This window comes from Haemorhous mexicanus, chromosome 8, assembly GCF_027477595.1.
Source record: "Haemorhous mexicanus isolate bHaeMex1 chromosome 8, bHaeMex1.pri, whole genome shotgun sequence".
Classification (NCBI taxonomy): Eukaryota; Metazoa; Chordata; class Aves; order Passeriformes; family Fringillidae; genus Haemorhous; species Haemorhous mexicanus.
The window spans coordinates 21,808,484-21,826,545 of NC_082348.1; the positions used below are offsets into that span (position 1 = coordinate 21,808,484).

Consider the following 18,062-nt stretch of genomic DNA (forward strand, 5'->3'; position numbering starts at 1 on the left):
ACTTTGGGGGTTATTCCTGTGGCCGTGGAAATCTTGGTATTTGGCCAAGCTCTGGCTAAATCATGTCTAGAGCTAGAAGGCTATCGCTTGTGAGGCTGAGAAGCTGCTTCGGAAAGGAATGAGAAGTCGATAATTAATTAGGCACAAAATGAAAACTTACCGTGTTAATCAACAGCGGCTAACAATGACTCGGTTTGCAATATTATGATCTCTCCGCTCAGGGGCTAAGGTGCAACCCACTTTAGGTTGCCTTCATACACCGTGTAAAGTGCTACTTCTAATGGATTCTCTTTTAAAAAAATAAAGCACTTAAAGTTGACGTACGCCCACGTGAATACATTATATAAGACGTTACCGGGACAGGCCTGGGCCAGGAACCTGAGCGAGCATCATGTGTAATCATGAAGCTCCACTTCCCTAACTCCAGTTTGCCAGCATAAATTAAGGTGATTTGGAAGGGGAATGTAGCATCCTACTGAGTTTGGTTAGGGAGAGAGAAGACTTGGTGGAAAGTTGTAAGATCTGTTGTGTTGTGAGCTATCGGAGGCGCTTCCGTTGGTTGTTCATTAAGTGGTGAGTTATTGCTATACGAGCCAAAGGTCATTTCAAAGGCTTATGGTGGCTAGATATCGTCTTTATAATGACCTGGGCTTCTTTGTGGGGGATTTTCTAGCACTCTTAAGTTCTTAAAGTCCTGAATCGACACATTGCACAGACAAAGGCAAAATACTCATTTCGAGACGCAAATGTTAGCAGAGCATTTTCAATGCTGGGACTTCTTCGCTTTTCTTTCTCTCGGTCTTATTCAGTATCTGGGGGGAGAAATGGAGAGAGACCCGCGCTAGCTTCGTTTCCGCGGAACTCCTCGCCGGCCGTGGGTGCGGGCGGCGGGAGAGGCGCTTGCGACCCTCGAAGGTGCCCTCAGCTCCCCCGCAAAGGTGCTCCCTTACCCCCGTGCGCTGGCTGGACTGGCTGCTCGGGAAGGCAGGCATGGGTTCGCGGGGCCCGTCGGAGCGGCTGCCGCAGGCCGCCCTGCCCGGCACCCACCCGCAACGGGAGTATTTTGCACTTTTGTTCGCTCCCCGCCTCTCTCAAAGCTCTATTAATAAATGAAGAGAAACATCTACCCTTTGTCTGGTAAAAGATCTGACGCGGACGGAAAGACACGGTGAGGGGCTGCGGACGAGATGTGCATTTATTAACAAAGTCCTAAGGAAGAAAGTCCAAAACAAAGCAGTTTCCGCTGAGAGTTATCACTTCTGTTGCAGGTCCGTGCCCACGGATTATCCAAAGGAACCTGAAGATCCTACTCACACAGTTAAAGTCAAAAATCAAGAAAAAACGTAAGTTTGGTGAGTTCTCTAAATTTCCTTTTCCATCCATCTCTCGCTTTCCCTATCGCGACAGGCCCGTCGCAGGGAGCACAGCCCGGCCCGTGGCCCCCGAGCGGGGAGAGCTGCTCGGGCGAACCCGCCGGCGGCGGCACCCGGCACCCGGGAGCGTCCCGCACGTCAGCTAAAGATCGGCCCGCAGAAAGCCCCGCTGAAAGCCGCCCCTGCTCCGCGGAAGTCGAGCCCGGCTGGGGAGCAGCCAAGGCCTGGACCCAGCCGCGGGGAGCGGGTGGCTCCCGGGAGGGCTCCATAGCTGGTCTAAGAGGCCCCACGGCGGCCTCCGCTCCGTGTCTCTCGCAGGGCCCCTTCGCTCTCCCCAGGGCTCTCAAAGACGAGACATCCCCGGCTCGGGCGCAGCCCCAGCGGTGGGTGCCCAGCCGCCCTGCTTGCGGCCGGGTCCGGCGGCGGCCCCAGCGCTTTCCTTATATACAGGGCTGCCCCGGCCGGCGGCCGGGAAACGTGCCGAGCGGGGGATTCTTTTGCCGGGCTCCCTCCTACGCGCCGGCTGCTTTGCACTTCTGAAAGTGCCGGGGCTTGGGAAGTGTTTTCCTTTTCATTCCTGGCCGGAGCGTTTACTGCCACGGCGCTAGCAGTCATAAATTTTGCTACAACCGCAATGACAGGTGCATTGATATGCACCCTGAGAGCTCCGGCTGCTTTAATAACCGCTTCGCTGGCCGCTCTCACCGCCTCTTATTTATTCGGTATCATATTAGATATTGATCCGAAACAGAATTAAGTGTAGTGGAAGTTTTAGTAGAGAACTGCTTAATATGAAAGTGTCGGGAGGAGAGCGGCTGGCAGCGGCGGGCCGATGTCAGCCTGGGCCAGCCGGCTCTGCGCACACGCGCGGGGGGACGCCGGGGCTCCCAGCTGCTCTCCAGGCAGAGCCGTGAGAGGCTCGGCATCCCGCAAAAGCACTGGAACCAGTGGCAGGACAAAAAGTCCCATTATCATGTGCGACGCCTAACAGTTCAGATGAGGTTAACCTTTCTGGAGAGGAAGAAGGGAAATCTGAAACACAGACATGGATACTTTGCGGTTTCCTACCCTCGGTGCCTCCAAGACCACCTCCCACGGCTCGGCCTCGCCATTTGGATGTCACTTTTTTCTTTTTTTTTTTTTTTCCCCCTGTAGGCTCTTTCTGGCCAAATCACCAAGTGTTGAGCCCCTGCTTTGGTGTTACCTATAAAAACATCACCCCGGGCCTTTCGCTCGTGGAAAATCAAACCCTGGATAGGTCTCCCTCTCCCTCTTTCTCTCCCTCTCTCTCTTTTTAAGATCTAAAGATGAGCCACCAAACAGTTGAGCATTGTCCATGTGATTTATGGCCCATAGCCTCCTTTTTAGGTTCAAGCAGAGTTCACAAGCAGTTGGTATTTCAGAAAAGAAATAAGGCTTTTAACAGCTTAACAGCAATATTCTTTCTTAAGATTCTGTGTATTCTTTTGGGAACTATATTTCACAAGGCATATAAAAGCCTACGCTTAAGGCAGTGTTGTGCTAACAAAAGTCCTCAGTCCAGACCGGTCCCGAAAATATAGATGACAGAAGTGGGAAAAGAGAGACAGAGTTATTTGGACAAAAATACTTCCAAGACTCGTCAAGATTATCACATAGTATTAAAACTAATTTTTATAGCCACCGTCCATTTCTGCAGACTTTTTAAACAAAAATTTTCCAGGAGAGAAAACCAGTTCCCGTTCTGTCAGCTACACAGATTATCTCAAGCTTTTGTTTAGGAAAGAAAAGGACCCCGGCGGTCTGTGACACGGGATAAACCGCCGAGACCGGCCGTGAATCGCTCGCTGAGGTTATTTTGACTTACAGAGATCTGTTTCCCGGTGAATTTTAGAGAACAGATCAACGGTACTTGGCGGGACCAACGGTACTTGCGAGAGAAAGAAGTACTCTCCTAATATTGCATAAGTATAGGCAGAAGAACTATAATTGTCGGACATCTTTTAAAGATTTCTAGCTACTTTTCTCTGCTATGTTAGTAGGCTTAAATTCCGCAGAAATACAAGGAAGTCTCAAGATATGTTGATTTACAGACTTATATTGTCAGGTGAAGTATGTGCTAATTTATAAAATTACCAAAAGTGTCAGAGAAAACCCTATCCCACAGGAAAAAAAAAACCAAAAAACCAGGGACTATTAAAAAGCCCCACCAAAATTGCAGAACAGTTTCCATCTTGTAATAAGTGCAGAGAAGTTTTGGGAGCAGCAAGGAGAAAGGTAACAGCACCCTGCCTCAAAACATCTGCCCTAAGGGGACCGTGCGCTTTCGGTGGGAGCAGCCTCATGCGGCAGCCGGGGGGCGGGGAGGGGAGAGCCATAAGTTTGCAGGCCCAAAAAAGAAAAGAACCCTCTAAAAATTATCTCAAATGTCTCAGGTTCTTTCTACTGGGTACAAATAAAAGGGACGAGAAACGTTGGGTGAGGGAATTTAATTCATCACAGAATTAAAATAGGGGAGCTGACCTGCGACTTCCTTTATAGTGCAAAGTAAAGGCAGTGAATGGCGCCGGTTATACTTTAACTCTGGAGGAATCCGGGGAAAGAAGAAGGGCGGGTTTACAAAGGGGACGGGATTTTTTCTGCCTCTGCCCGGCCGCAGCCCGGGCTCCATCCATCATGTCAGCCGTGCAGGGCCGTGCGCACGCGTGCCGGGCGGGGGGCGCGATGCTCTCGGCCGAAATGGGCCTGGGTCTTTGGGGACACCACCCAGCACAGTTGCTCACTGAGAGCCCTTGCCTACAACCGCGGGGTCCTATCCAGCCAAACTCGAGCGGGAACGGTCCAAAGGCAAAACAAAGCAAATGAATCATCCCTCAAAATGCTTCAAAAGGTGGCCTGTAGGATGTCCAGCCAATGTGTTCCATTCCCCTGGCACCATCGCTCTCGGGTGGCTCTTTCCCTGCAGTGCCTCGGGTCCTTCCCGGGTGTACTCTGCTCTCTCCCTGGTGTGGCCCGGTTTGCCCTGACTCCTGCCTGGTGACCCTGCTCCTCCCCTTTTGTCCCTTGGCCCTTCTTTGGGTCCCCTACTCCTTCCTTGATGTCTCCCGGCCCTCCCCTGGATGGGAGGCCGAGGGTCCCGGGGGGCGGGGGGTGCCGGAACCGGCCCGTTTCCCCCTCTAAAAGTCTCTTTTGTGTCCCTGCTGTTTCCCTGCCCAGGTGGCTGCGAGTGGCCTGGGCCGAGGACGTGAGGCGGGGGGCGGCGGTCAATGTTATTTGAGCGGGGGCCGCGGGCCTCGGCGATCGCAGAGCAGAGGATGCAGAAAGCCGCCTACTACGACAACGCGGGGCTCTTCGGGGGCTACACCTACAGCAAGGCCGACGCCTACCCCTACGGGGCGGCCCACCAGCCCTACAGCCAGGCCGGCCTGGACGGCGAGTACCCCGGCTCCGCCTGCTCCGTCCAGGGCTCGGCGCCCGGCCGCGCTCCGGCCCACAAAGGCAACGAGCTGAGCGGGAGCTGCATGCGGCCGGGCGGGGGCGGCCCCGGGGGCAGTCAACCCCCGGGGATCGGCGAGCATCAGCCCCCGGCCCTGCCGCCCTCCTCCCCGCCCAACCCCCCTCCCAGTGTGCCCCCTCCGAAAAAAGCCAAGGGGGGCCCCAACTCCTCGGGCTCGGCCAGCGCCACCCTCAGCAAGCAGATATTTCCTTGGATGAAGGAGTCCCGGCAGAACTCCAAGCAGAAAAGCACCTGCGCCCCCCCAGGTAGCCCAAAACCCCCGCCTCGACCCACTGCTCGCCCGGGGAGCAGGGCTGAGTCCCTCGGGCTGAACCCCCTGGCTCCGGGCCTTGTCTGTTACTCCTCTAGCTGCCATCGTCCTCTTGTCCCCCCACCCCACCCCGTTGAGGGGTCCCAGCCCTGCCGGGCGCTGCACGTGGGACAGGCTGGGGGCGGGGTGCCGGGGACGCCTGGAAGGGTGGCCGCCGGTGTCTCTGGGGGGAGGCAGCTGCGGGAGGGTGTGTATGTCGGGCAGGGAGGAGTGGGAGGCAGCCCCCGGGCCCTCTGCACCCCCTCCCCGGGCGCCGACAGAGCGAGAGGCTATAGCAGGTTTCCGAGGGACCCAGCGAGGAAGGGGGGGAGGGGGGGCTGTCTTTCGTGGGGGGAACCAATGTCTCTTTGTGGCTCTTCCCCGCAGGGGAGAGCTGCGAGGACAAGAGCCCCCCCGGGCCGGCCTCCAAGAGGGTGCGAACAGCCTACACCAGCGCGCAGCTGGTGGAGCTGGAGAAGGAGTTTCACTTCAACCGCTACCTGTGCCGGCCGCGCCGCGTGGAGATGGCCAACCTACTGAACCTCACCGAGCGGCAGATCAAGATCTGGTTCCAGAACCGCCGGATGAAGTACAAAAAGGACCAAAAAGCCAAAGGCATCATGCACTCCCCCGTCGGACAGTCCCCGGACCGCAGCCCCCCTCTAAGCGGCCCAAACCACGTCGGCTACTCCAGCCAGCTCCCCGGCGTCAACAGCCTCAGCTACGACGCGCCCTCGCCCACCTCCTTCGCCAAGTCCCAGCAGAGCATGTACGGGCTGGCCGCCTACACGGCGCCGCTGAGCAGCTGCCTGCCGCAGCAGAAGCGCTACGCGGGCGCGGAGTACGACCCCCACCCCATGCAGAGCGGCGGCGGCGGCTTCGCCAACCCCAGCCTGCAGGGCAGCCCCGTCTACGTGGGGGGCAACTTCGTGGACTCCATGCCGGCCTCGGGGCCCATGTTCAACCTGGGGCACCTGCAGCATCCCTCCTCCGCCAGCGTGGACTACAGCTGCGCCGCCCAGATCCCCGGCGGCCACCACCACGGACCTTGCGACCCCCACCCTACCTACACGGACCTTTCCTCTCACCACACCTCTCAGGGACGGATGCAGGAGGCGCCCAAGCTCACGCATCTGTAGCGGGGCGGCGGCCAGCGGGTCCCGCTCCCCTCTCCATTACCTCACTTTTCTGACGGGACAGTGTTACTGTGCTCTCGAGTGCCAACAGTATTAGTGGATTTGTCTCCCTTAGCAGCTCCCTTCTTTCCTCCGCAGCCCCGAGTAGGTCCGTGAGCAGGAGCCTTTCTCTTAGAGCTGTTTTAAGCATGACAGTGCAATATACTGCCAACCGAGGGACTGATAAGCTGGTAATGATGTACTTGAAGGTAAGTCTTAGAGATGCTGTAGTGTTAGCAGCGCGTCATGCTGAGGTGTTTTAGACCAGTCGTGAGCCGTCGGAACTCGCCCGCGCGTAAGCTTATTTCAGAGAAGTTAATTTATGAGTTCTTCCGTAACGTAAGGATCGCATTGGACTAAATGATATGTATTTATTATTTTAAGCGAGACATTTTTTGTATCACTGATTATTTATCCTCGTCTTAATGTATTTATGTGGGTATTTGTAGAGTTTCTTCACCAATACTTCGGGAGAGGGATTCAGGTCCGTGGTGACTTACATTTCACCTATTTAGTATAATCGGTCTGAGCTAGTTGAGAGAGTAGTCTTGAACAGTTGTAACAGTGGCTGGTGTTTGTAGTTTATGTAAGGATTAATTAAGACAGCAAGTCGTAAATCATTAATAGAGTAAAACAAACTGTGGCATCACACAAAGAGCCGTTACACTTAAAAAAATATTGAAAGTATTTTTAAAGTATTTATTTCTAATCGGCTGGCCCCACTCGAGAGCCTCCGTGGCTTGGCTGGCAGCTGGCTCGGCCGCGTGAAGCCACCTCTAGATGGAAGAGCAGCCGCTTTGAGGAGGCGATCTACAAAGAGGGGCTCTTGGCCATCTTGTTTCAGATCAAATCCTGCATATAAAAACCTCGGTGAGGTTAACATTTATTTATTGGCTGGGTATGTATCGCGCATATTATTTCGGTGGGCTGTTTTCTTTTCTTTTTTTTTTTTTTTTTTTTAATTTTTTTAAAATTACACTCTGGCTATCCAAAATAGGAAAGAAATTAGAAGCTTAGAAGGCAAAAAAATTAGAAACCCTCTGATAGTGCTAATTTCATTAGGGTCTCCATAGCAATCTGCGCAGCAGCTGCCACCTCCTTTGTTATTTTTATACTGTTGTCTTTATACTAACCATAAATCAATTTTTAGACATCTTTGGAAGGCCGAGCTTTTCCTCTTGTGGGTTTTTTTTTTTTTTTCATAAATATAAACTTTGAAAGAAAATTGACAATCAGATACACACAGCCGAAGGGAGACGCTGAGGCGGGGTGCGGGCAGTGGCTGGGCGGTGCCGCCGCGCTCTCCCGGTGCCCGGCAAGGACAGTCCCACCCGGCCTGACCGCGGCAGGGGGGCACCGCCACCTCTTCCTGCCACAAACAGGACAGTCGACACGGGGAAGAAAAAATTAAAGTAACAAGAAGATAAAAAAATAGGAAAAAGAAAGGGAACGATGCTCTGAACCCTCGTGTTTCCTCCTCTCTAGTTACACGGCTGTATTGAACTCGCTGGATTTACAGAGATACTTCTTTTGTAAACGCTGTGATTAAAGTCTCTTCCTGACACTACATATCGCTCTGAGAAGACTATTCTTGTCTCTTTCTAAAAGTGTCGAGTTAAATATTAATCCAAACTTCTCTATTCCCCACCAAAGCGTCTGATGCATCGCTTTCCAGTTTGACAAACACTGCAGCTCCTACTCCATCCTCTAATGACAGACCTGGCATTCCTATTTGCGAGAAATATTTTGCCACCTCCCATCCTGGTCAATACAGACAAGTTTTCTTTAATTTATTCTTCTTTTCTTTCCCATCCCTGCTTTCTTCCTTGCCATTTGCTATTTTTGTTCAGCTGAGCACTAATGATTCAAAATATTACTTAGGGTTTTGTTTTCCCCTCTGTGAGATTTCAACAATGCTGTGCAACAGTGAAAAATGTATCTTTTGTTAAATTCCACTTTTAACCAAGCAAATTTGGACATATGTGTTACAGATCTGTAAACAAAACAGAACAGAATAAACTTCTTTGTTTGGAGACATATTTTAACCCTTTTAAGCCCTAAAATTGTATTCTATGGAAGTTTTCACACAAATTGTTTCTTAGAAGCACCACCCAGGAGTAAATAAAACATACAAACAACACAAAAAGTAATGCTAGACACCACTTGTGATTTATACTTCTGTAATATGCCATAAATATATACATATGTTTGTCTTTCCAAAACTTTCCACAATCAGTGTGTCCACAAACAAAATTCTCCATATAGGTTTTTTGTGTGTTCTTGAAACACAATATATTTTGCATCACCTGCTTCTATCTGTGAAACAGCAAGGCACCACCATTTCTGCAGGATACCGAGTGTCCTTCTCCCTTTTGCTTTGTGCTCTGTAGGCTGTAAGTCAAACAGTGTCTGCCCTGACTTACACTACTAGTCCTTCATTAAATCTGGTAAGAAAGAAAAGGCTGTTTAGAGATCTGGGGAAGGTAGGGAGTTCAGAGGAGCCCTGACCACAACCACGGTGTTACTGAGGCCCACTGCCCTGAATTACTTTCATGTAATAAAAGAGACGGGGCCAGCAGCCATGGTTTCCAGGGGGGGAGGAGGAGGAGCTTGTGTGAGGGAGAATCTTCTTGTAAATAAACTCACTTTCTTCCCCGTGACTCTGGCAGAGGTGTCTTCTTTGAAATGCAATAGACGTCCATGATGATAACCTAATTATTAGAAGTAATGTAACTTTAGCAAGATTGCTGGCATTTTTACAATGTTTGTACAAGCATCAGCAATTTAGAGGAGAGATACACTTTGGCACAAGCCAGACTTTTTCTTGGCCCATCATTTAAAACCCATAAATTATAAACAACCCCCTTTTACACTCAACAGGAGCTCAGCTCCTTTGCAACAGCATCTGATGTGATGAACTCCAGTCACCTATTTAAAACACAACTAGTCAGCCAAGGCCAGGCCTGGGGCTGATCTTACCTTTGCCTTTCTTTAGAAATAGGAGGCACAGCACTCCTTCCTCTCCTTACCTGCTCCCTCCATCTGCTCCAGACCCATAAAAGGGTCAGTGAGCCAGGCCCTCTAAATGCTGGCAGTGATGTAGCACTATTTGGGATAGGCAGCTGCTGACAGCACTGGTTGAGAGATGTCAGGGGTGCACAGAGCTTCAGTGAGGCCAAGTAAATTATTTTGTTCAGATCAGTGGGGTTTGGGTCTCCACTTTCTGGTTTGGCCTTTACAGTAACCCACCATTTAATGGCATTCCATTAGTTTTCCCAGTGCAAAAAGGAGCTGAGGCTTTGTGCTATCTCCATGCAGCCAGTGCAGGGCTGAGCCACCCCTTTGCATCCTGTTTCTTTTTGGGGGGGGCCCATCAGTGTCCCACTGTGCATGGCCTGGTTAGCAGCACCAGGGCAGGGGACCCTAGACAGGCACAGACAGGGGCTTCCAGGGATGCCACAGTTTGTAGGTGCTACTTGTGTTTGGCTGGAAAAACAAAGCCAAATGTCTCCTGTTCTATTAGCAAGCAGTTCCTGAGCAGACACTGCAGGCTCCCAGCCCTGCTCCATGGGCAGGCCAGGGAAGGACTCAGGGGCACCCCCGGGGCTTCCACTATGAGACCACACCAGGGTCATCTGGGGCTGCAGACAACCTTGTCCAAAGATGAAGAGGGTGCAGCTGGCTGCACACCCAGGAGGCAAGGGCATGCAGGGAGGAGGCTGGCTAAGAAAGAGGGAGCCCACCAGTATCTACTAGAAGTCCCCTGACTTTCTTGAGAGCCAGCTGGGTCTTTTGGGCTCCATGGCCAAAAGTCTGAAGGCAGGATCCACCACTGGGGTGTCTGCACCCCTCCAGCCTCGTGGGAAGCCCTTGGAAACAGCCTGCAGGGACGTCCAGGCACTAAAAGGACTACTTCACCAGGGGAAAAAAACAGGGTAAAGGGCATGGGGCTGCTGGTCTACCACTGGGAGGGTGCCTTGCTGATAGCTGTCAGCTGAGGAGAGAGGAAAGGAGCTGCAGGTTGTGATGCCATCCTTCTACATGCCAGCCTGCTGTGCATGCCCAGCGGCCACACACAATGGCAGCCTGGCAAAGGCACAGCATGCTGCACGGTGGGCAGGCCCAGGTGTCCAGCAGCCCACTGCAGACCTGCCTGGGAACACAAGCTGCAGCTGGGTGGGCAGCACAAAGGGGCTGGTGCTGCCAGGGCAGATAAAGCCGTGGTGGTTGGCTGGGTGTCACGTGATGTTATACATTGATGAACAAGATACCTCTGCTTTTAGAAGGTGCAAGATAAGCCAGACCAGAGCTCTGTTGGCTGCAACCATTTTCCAGGGATTGAATGGCAAATTAATCCCTGAACGGGCAATGTCTCTCTGCTCCCATGTGAGAGGCAGCAGCGGGTACCCGTGGTGCTTGCTTGGAGTGGGGCTGCCAGGGGAGTGAGAGGGCTGGCTCTATTAAGGGTCATCAATCACACAAAGAGCACTTTTCACTCAACAGTGGGTCCTCCTACTCCTGCTTGGACCTGAGCCAGCTGGGACCCGAGCAGAAGCCCCATCCAGCAGAAGCAGAACGCAGTCCCAGAGCCTGAGAGCCATGGAGTAACAGGGCAGGACTGAACTCCTTTGGTCACTTAGGCTAAGATACAAAATGGAACTCAGTGAGGTACCTGTACCTGCACATCCCTAAGCCTCTGCAGACGCTGCTCAGGAGCAGAGGTGAGTCTTTGTCTCTTCTTTTGGAGCCCAGGGTCCTGAAGCTTTCTGAACGTTCTGGGATGAATTACAGAAAGGCTCAGCTGCAATGACAATAAGCACAAAGCAGAGTGAAAACAGCAAGGAATTTGTACTTGACAGGATGGATGTCTTCTGGGTAAAAAGACTCATGAGTGTAGGATTTGAACACTTATTTTTTATTTGCTGATGTGCAGTTGTTCTTGCAACAGCTGTAGTTTTGGGAGCAGTAGGCAATCCCATGCTGAGTGAGGTACACAGCCTCAATCTTTCCTCTAAGAAACATTTCAGGATCTTTGGAAGCAAGAAAGGTAAGAGAAGACAGAAATCTTGGCTGTAAACTCATTGACATCATTTTGCACCCAGCAGCACAGCTTACCTTGAAACCTCTGGGTTATCAATATGTGTAATATTTCTGTCCCACCAAATTCACAGCCATGGGACAGGAAACAGGGCTTTACATGGCAAGGGGCCAGCGTGGATTCACTCTTCAGAGTAAATCTTTACAGAAGAAGGGATAGACTATCCACTTCTCCGTGTTCATTTAGAGGATCTTTGTTGTTAATCCCACATACTGGGAAAACAGAGGTTACTGTCCCAGGGGTCAACTGGGAAAGAGGAACTTGTGGCAGGGATACATTGATGGCAGAGGCAAACACCCTTTCCTGAGGGTTGCTGTGACTGCTTGTGCTAGTGCAGGAGCTGAGGATGGCTCCACTGGAGTGCCAGAACAACTCCCCATCTCTGCCCTGGAGTCTCTGTTCATGCCTGGTTTTATTCCCATTTTACAAAATAAACTCCCAAGAGCTTCCCCTCCTTCTGTAATATCTCACAGGAGCCTTTGGTGGTTTGTTTGTGCTAACAGGGCCACTGCTTAAATGCCCAGTGTTTGCTTATCTCCCTTCAGGATGCCCATCCACACCCTCGCTGTCTCCACACCGTGGATGTACATCCCCTCCCAGCACTGAGAACCAGCTTTGCCTGGCTGGCAGTGCTGTAGCAGCAGAGGGGTGAGGACGGTGCTGTAGCAGCAGAGGGGTGAGGACGAGCTAGTGCTGAACCACACCTTCCAGGCTGGGGGCTGCGGAGGGATCTGTTGGATCTCCTGTGTGTTAGCTACTGTGACAAGCACAGAGGGTGGGCTCCTGTCCTAGGGAGACATGTCCCAGTCTCAAAGCAGTGTCTGTGGCTCAGGCTGCCATTGCCTTCAACACAGACTGCTCAGGCAGCATCCCTGGGGTGAGGGGCTGGTGTCTGCACCCAACGGGACTCAGGGCTTTTTGGCTGCACTTTCTCCTACATCATGTCTTGGTTCTACAGTGGCTTTCTCAGGCTTTGTAGAGGACCACATACTTCCAGAAACATGATGACACGAGGAGTCATTTGGTCCATTGTTGTTACAGAAGATTTTGCCCCAGCAGCTCCCCTGTCCTACCGTCACTTGACTGCTCTCACAGGCATCCCTAAACCTCCCAGCCATTCTCAAATTGTTTCTGACAGCACCGTGTTCTTCTCATTCTTTTTTCCCCCCACTTTTCTTCTTCCTTCTTTTGGCTTCCAACGAGTCCTTCATCTTTCCCATTAGACTCCTAGTGAAAAAAAACATCTTCAGTCACTCTATTCTCTATCACTGGAAGTTAACTTTTAAAATCTGAACACTGAAATTCCTGCATGTAGAAAAAGCTCTCCCTTTAAAGCTAGAGCATCAACAAGAGATGTTTTGCCTGTGTTTAGCCACTGATTTCTGCTTTTGTCACCCTTGAACAGTCCTGCCAAAACAAACAGATAATGAACAGGAAACTTGTAACAGCATCCAGCTGGGTAAATGGAAAGATCGTATGTTGGTGTGAACACAGACAGCTTTTCTAGCATTTAGAACAGTCTTAGGTGTAATTAAACCAGTTGCATTCTGCAAACACAAGACCCAAGTAAAGCAGCAGCCCTGTTCTGAAGCCAATTTTCTTTCCTTCACTGCAGGCAGGAATTTTTACAGCAGGGGAGACTGAAGAACACAGATGCTCTGCTGCATGGACAGCCATTCTCTGTTAAAGAGAAAACCTGGTGTTCCCAGGCTTCTGATTTTTCAGAAGATAACATTTTCCAAACTGCTCTGATTGCCATGGGAATGCTGAGAAAGTTTGCATCGTCCAGAATTTAACCCCTCCCTCAAAATGTATGTTTCCTGACAAAGTGTGTTTGATTTAAACTGTTCTTCTAATTTATACTCGCACCCCCTGAAAACAGAAATTTAGGTGATACTCCATTATTAGAGTATAAGGGCAGCACAGCCCATCAGAGTGAACAAGTCTGTGCCAGGAGAACACTGAGCGTCAGGACTCTGAGATTTCAGTGACTGCTGTGTCTGTAGACTCAAAGTTCAAGCACCCTTAAAACATAATCTGTACAAAGCCAGCCTTTGCTCTGCAATAGCTGGTTTATAGTAGATGAACAATATTAGTTGGGGAGAAAGTGGGGCTGATAGGAGGCCATGTCATTGATCAGAGTCCCTGTGCAGGGAAATGCTCCCATACCTTTGCAGGATGCGCATGCCTGTCCTAGCAATGTGTCCTCTCAGGGCCTCTGCAGGAAAACCCCAAAAGATCTGCTCTGAATTCATCAGCTGGGTGTAATGGTGGAGCTGAGCTGCAGAGTACAAATCTCCATGGGAAAGAGTTGATACTGAGTCAGTGAAATGGTCTGATTATGTCTCCCCATTATATCCTCTTCCTGTCACCAGACTGGCTCTCTGAAATCCACAGGGGATCCAGTGGAATGTTTCCTTCTCTGGGGATTCTGGTTGCCTTCATAAGGTTGGCATCGTGCTCGGTCCTTGCAAAATTTGTGGCCTCTTCCTGACCACAGCAAATGGCACTTTTGCCAAGAGCTTGTAAAGCTCCTTGAGCTGTTGAGTGGAAGGCACTGGATGATGGATGAAGGTATATAAATTTCATGCTTTTATTTAGAAATAAAATGTATTTTTTAATAAAGTACAACACTTGCATTTCCCAGTTGACTCCACATCCACCTACTAAGAATTAGAAGGTTGCAAGTCTAATTCAAAGCAGCATGATGTAGCCCTTCTTCATGTTCCTTGTATGCCCAGTCCCAAGTCACCAAATCCCAGGTGTACTCTGCCCAGCATAGCCTTCTGCTCTTCTGAACTGCACTGACACATGGTTATCAGCTGAGGCATTGGATGAAACCGATTATTACCCAAATCAAATATCAGCGTGGCTCAGACTGGATGGTCAAGTGTCACTTGGAGACGTTTAGGGAAAGATGATCACGTCGGGTGTCCAGATTTCACCTCCTTCACCTTGTTGCTGTTTCCTGCCATTCTGGGGGATTGAAAACCAAGAGAGAGTTGGACGATTTGGCAGGGTAGAGCAACTTGGTGCTCTCCGCCAGCTGTAAACACTCAGTAAACAATGCCGAATCGCCAAGGGAAAAATAAAAGTCCATTAACGGTGTGAGCCTGTTAACGGTGAGGAGATTCATTTTTGAGAGGCTGCAGAGCACTTATCTGATGGAACGAGACCATTAAGTGCCATGAGGTGCAGTAGCACCCCGCCCCTCGCCCCAGCCTCCGGGTGGGGAGACCTGGGTGTGCCCGCGTGGGCTCCCGTGGGAGCCCCCAGGAGTCTGGCCGGCTGCAGGGCAAGGGAGAGCGCAGACCTGTACCGGGACCGGCGCCTGGATAGCGGGAAAGCATCAGCTCGCTCATCTTAGAAACTCCCGGCAAACGTCCCAAGCGTGCGGCTACTCCGTCAAGCCCAGGGGGACGGCCTGTCGCAGGGGAGTCCCGGTGCGGCGCGGCCGGACTGCCCACCTGCAGCCCTGCGCCAGCCCCGGGCAGGGCAGCTGGCAGCGCCCGGGACCCCGGCTCGGGCTCGCCCCTCCGGGCTCTCATTGGCCGCGGGGAGGGACGTGCCGCCCCGCTCCAGGGCCTATATTAGGGCAATATTGCCCCGGCGGGGCCCGGTGCTGCCCCGTGGGTCATGGACCTGGGGTACTTTGCTCTCGCCTTTCCGCCGGGGCTGTGCCGCGGTGCCCCGCAGGCCCCGTACCCCCAGCGAGGGGACGACGCCTTCCTGGCGCTGGGCACCACGGCCAGCGCCGCGTCCCCCCCGCAGGCGCTGGGCTACACGGCCGCTGTCCCGGCGGCGCTGGGCCCCGGCTGCCGGCCGTCCCGGGGAGCCGGACCGCCGGGCTACGCTACGTCCATCCTTCCCGGGAGCGGCCGCTCGCCGCCGCCCGACCCCCAGCGCCCCTGCCCCTGCCTCGGCGCGGGCGGCGGAGAGCTCCGGCACCTCTCGCCCTGCCCCGGGGCCGTCCCCGCGCCCGGCTGCCCGGCTCCCGCGGCGGCCCCGGCGGCGCCCCGCACCTTCGAGTGGATGCGAGCGAAGCGGAGCCCGCCCGGGAGAAGTGAGTGGGGCAGCGGGGAGCGGGCGGGGGCTGCTCCCATCCCGGCTCCCCTCTGCCCTTCTCCTGCCTCGACCCCATGCCTTTGCCCCCGCTGAAGCGCGGTGTTTTTCGGCGTTGCAGGCAGTGCGGTGCCGTGTGGGGGGGAAGCTCCCGCCTGCTCCGCACGCACCAGCTTCAGCACCCGGCAGCTCACGGAGCTGGAGAAGGAGTTTCACTTCAGCCGGTACCTGTCGCGGGCCCGCCGCCTCGAGGTGGCCCGCTCGCTGCGCCTCCGCGACGCCCAAGTGAAGGTCTGGTTCCAGAACCGCCGCATGAAGCAGAAGAAGCGGGAGCGGGAGGCGCTGGCCGCGGCTGTCCCGGGCGGCCCCGCCTGAGGCTCCGCCGCTCTCACGGAGGCGCCCGCGGGGACGTCGGGGCTGGGCTGGAAGCTGCGGCCGGAGGGGCACCGGGCGTGCCTTCACGTGGGACCGCCGCTGTGCTGTGCCACTCTTTTTCTGTCGCAACTTTATGTACACTTTTATTTATGAGGATTCAGGGAAAACCGCCGGCCCGGAGCGCCGCTGCTCGGTGTCGGACCGGGCCGAGGCAGCGGGCGGGTGCAGCTAGGAGTTAGCGGAGAGCGCCGCTCCCCCAAGGCAGGGCAGCGACCCGCTCTGCCAACTCCCCTGGGCTCGGGCGGAGGTGGGTGCGTGGAGGGGCAGCCTCATGCTCCCGACCCTTTCTTCGTTTTGTCTTTAAAAAGACAGATCCATGGGCTCAGGCAGTGTTGGTACAGAAGGGGAGAAACCCCGAGAAGGCAGAGCAGGGGAGAACAGGGAAACTTCCTCTTACAGGAAGGGTCAGGGATGGTCACGGCATGAATCCAAGATCCCCTTTTGAAAGAAGTGTCCTTGCCTTCTGCCCTGCCCTTTGGAAAATTGCTGCAAAAAAAGAGGCTGTTTTTGCTTGTATTCATTCATTCATTCATTCATTCATTCATTCATTCATTCATTCATTCTCATTTCTTTTCCTGATGTGACTGATTTAGTCAAAAATCTGGTTTTGACAGAAAAAACTGCGAGGTAAAATTTGAAAAGAAATGAAGTTCCAAGAGGAGTACTTCTTCCCTTTTGAACTGCAGAGGTGCTGGGATTTCCCATGCAGAAGCTCTGGGCTGCCCAGGACTGGCCAGCGGCCACTCTCCTAACTCCCAGCTCCCCTCACATGTCTGCAAACAATATAAAGCCTCTTACAGCATCTAGGGCCAGAATCAGCTCATTTAGCCCTCTCAGTCTTCACTGTATCTCATGGTTAAAAAATTGCCTCATTATAAATCTGTTTGCAACAGATCTCACCACGTGCAAAACCTCAAGATCTGTTGAAATTCAGAAAGGTGATTGGGTTTGACCGAAGACTAATGCTGGCAAAAGGGAGGAGGATTCCTGGATCTTTTGCTTGGATACCTCCACAAAAAGACTGGCAATGTTCCCATAGATAAAATAACAGTATCAAAGTGGGCAAAGGAACCAAACTTAGACTTTTTTCCCATTTCTACGTGGGAAAGCAAAACAGCAATGTGGAGAGAAATGACATCTGGCTTCATATGCAGGTGATTCAATTTATTTGTGGACAGGATTTTTATTTTGGACAAGCCTCTTTCTGCCCTGGATTTCTGCTGAGTGTTGGACTTTGGGGTGAAAACCCAATTATGGGACTAGGGGAGACAGGCTTCAAGGAGACCTGTGGAATGCACTGGGTCCCTGTCTGGAAACCGGCCCCAGAGACCAACAACTATTTGTCTTTGTTGGATGCCTGCTGGCTAAAATGAACACAGAGGGAAGATGAAGATGGATGTCTCAAGTCAAATAGTCTGCAACGAAGAAGATTCTTACTCTTTGTAATACTTTCCATCCCCCCAGGTGCCCTTCTGCTTAAGGCTTTCTTCTGAAGACTTCTGCTGAGGGACTGGGAAGCCACTGCTGATGGAAGCTTCAGCAGAGGTTGGTGGCAACCCTGGGAAACTACTCCCAAAAGCTGGGCAGGCAAGTTATGATGATGTTGTGGCAACAAGTCCACGGCTGAACTGGGCCAGGAGCCTCCTTGGCAGGGAGATGGATGTTCCCCACAGGGAACATCCAAAGGAAGGGACTCCCCAGGACAGAAGGGTTGTCACACATCGTATCCTGACGGTACTGGCAAAGGACAATACTGCTGGAGGCTCACGGTTGTGTGTGCACACAGGCACATTTTTGTTCTGTACATAGAGTTATGGTTCATGTCCTTTGGGCTGCTTCACTTCATGGCATAGCCCTAAAAATTCCCAGGACTGAAGTACTCGTGTGAAACTAGCTGCAATCAAAATGTGTGGTTTGCAGTTCTTCATTAAAGTAATGACACCAAACAAGTGTTTATACTGCAGGCTGATCATTCATTAAAAACCAGGAAATAATATTTCTCCCACCTTTTTTTTTTTTTTTTTGAAGGTGCTACTTAAAGCAGAATAAAGCAAAATCTGGTAAAATTAATGAAAATTTGAATAAATCAGATTTGTTTTGCAAGTTGAATTTTAAAGGCAAGTTCACTACTAAC

The 18,062-nt window shown here is 52.2% G+C and overlaps 2 protein-coding genes across 2 annotated transcripts; both read left to right on the forward strand.

The window, feature by feature from the left end:
• The first annotated feature begins 374 nt into the window (after positions 1–374).
• HOXD3 (homeobox D3) lies at positions 375–7,902 on the forward strand. Its single transcript, XM_059853171.1, has 4 exons — positions 375–573; positions 1,269–1,352; positions 4,569–5,114; positions 5,546–7,902. Exons 3-4 carry the CDS (start codon positions 4,619–4,621, stop codon positions 6,295–6,297), a joined length of 1,248 nt encoding a protein of 415 aa, XP_059709154.1. The 5' UTR covers positions 375–573; positions 1,269–1,352; positions 4,569–4,618; the 3' UTR covers positions 6,298–7,902.
• A 7,165-nt stretch (positions 7,903–15,067) lies between these two features.
• Positions 15,068–16,093, forward strand: HOXD1 (homeobox D1). Its single transcript, XM_059852301.1, has 2 exons — positions 15,068–15,498; positions 15,619–16,093. Exons 1-2 carry the CDS (start codon positions 15,068–15,070, stop codon positions 15,866–15,868), a joined length of 681 nt encoding a protein of 226 aa, XP_059708284.1. The 3' UTR covers positions 15,869–16,093.
• The last annotated feature ends 1,969 nt before the right edge of the window (positions 16,094–18,062 follow it).

Coding starts and splice junctions, on each gene's coding strand:
- HOXD3 (XM_059853171.1), top strand. CDS start 4,619: ATGTTATTTGAGCGGGGGCCGCGGGCCTCGGCGATCGCAGAGCAGAGG. Junction 5,115..5,545: donor AAGCACCTGCGCCCCCCCAG/GTAGCCCAAAAC, acceptor TCTTCCCCGCAG/GGGAGAGCTGCGAGGACAAG.
- HOXD1 (XM_059852301.1), top strand. CDS start 15,068: ATGGACCTGGGGTACTTTGCTCTCGCCTTTCCGCCGGGGCTGTGCCGC. Junction 15,499..15,618: donor AGCCCGCCCGGGAGAAGTGA/GTGGGGCAGCGG, acceptor CGTTGCAGGCAG/TGCGGTGCCGTGTGGGGGGG.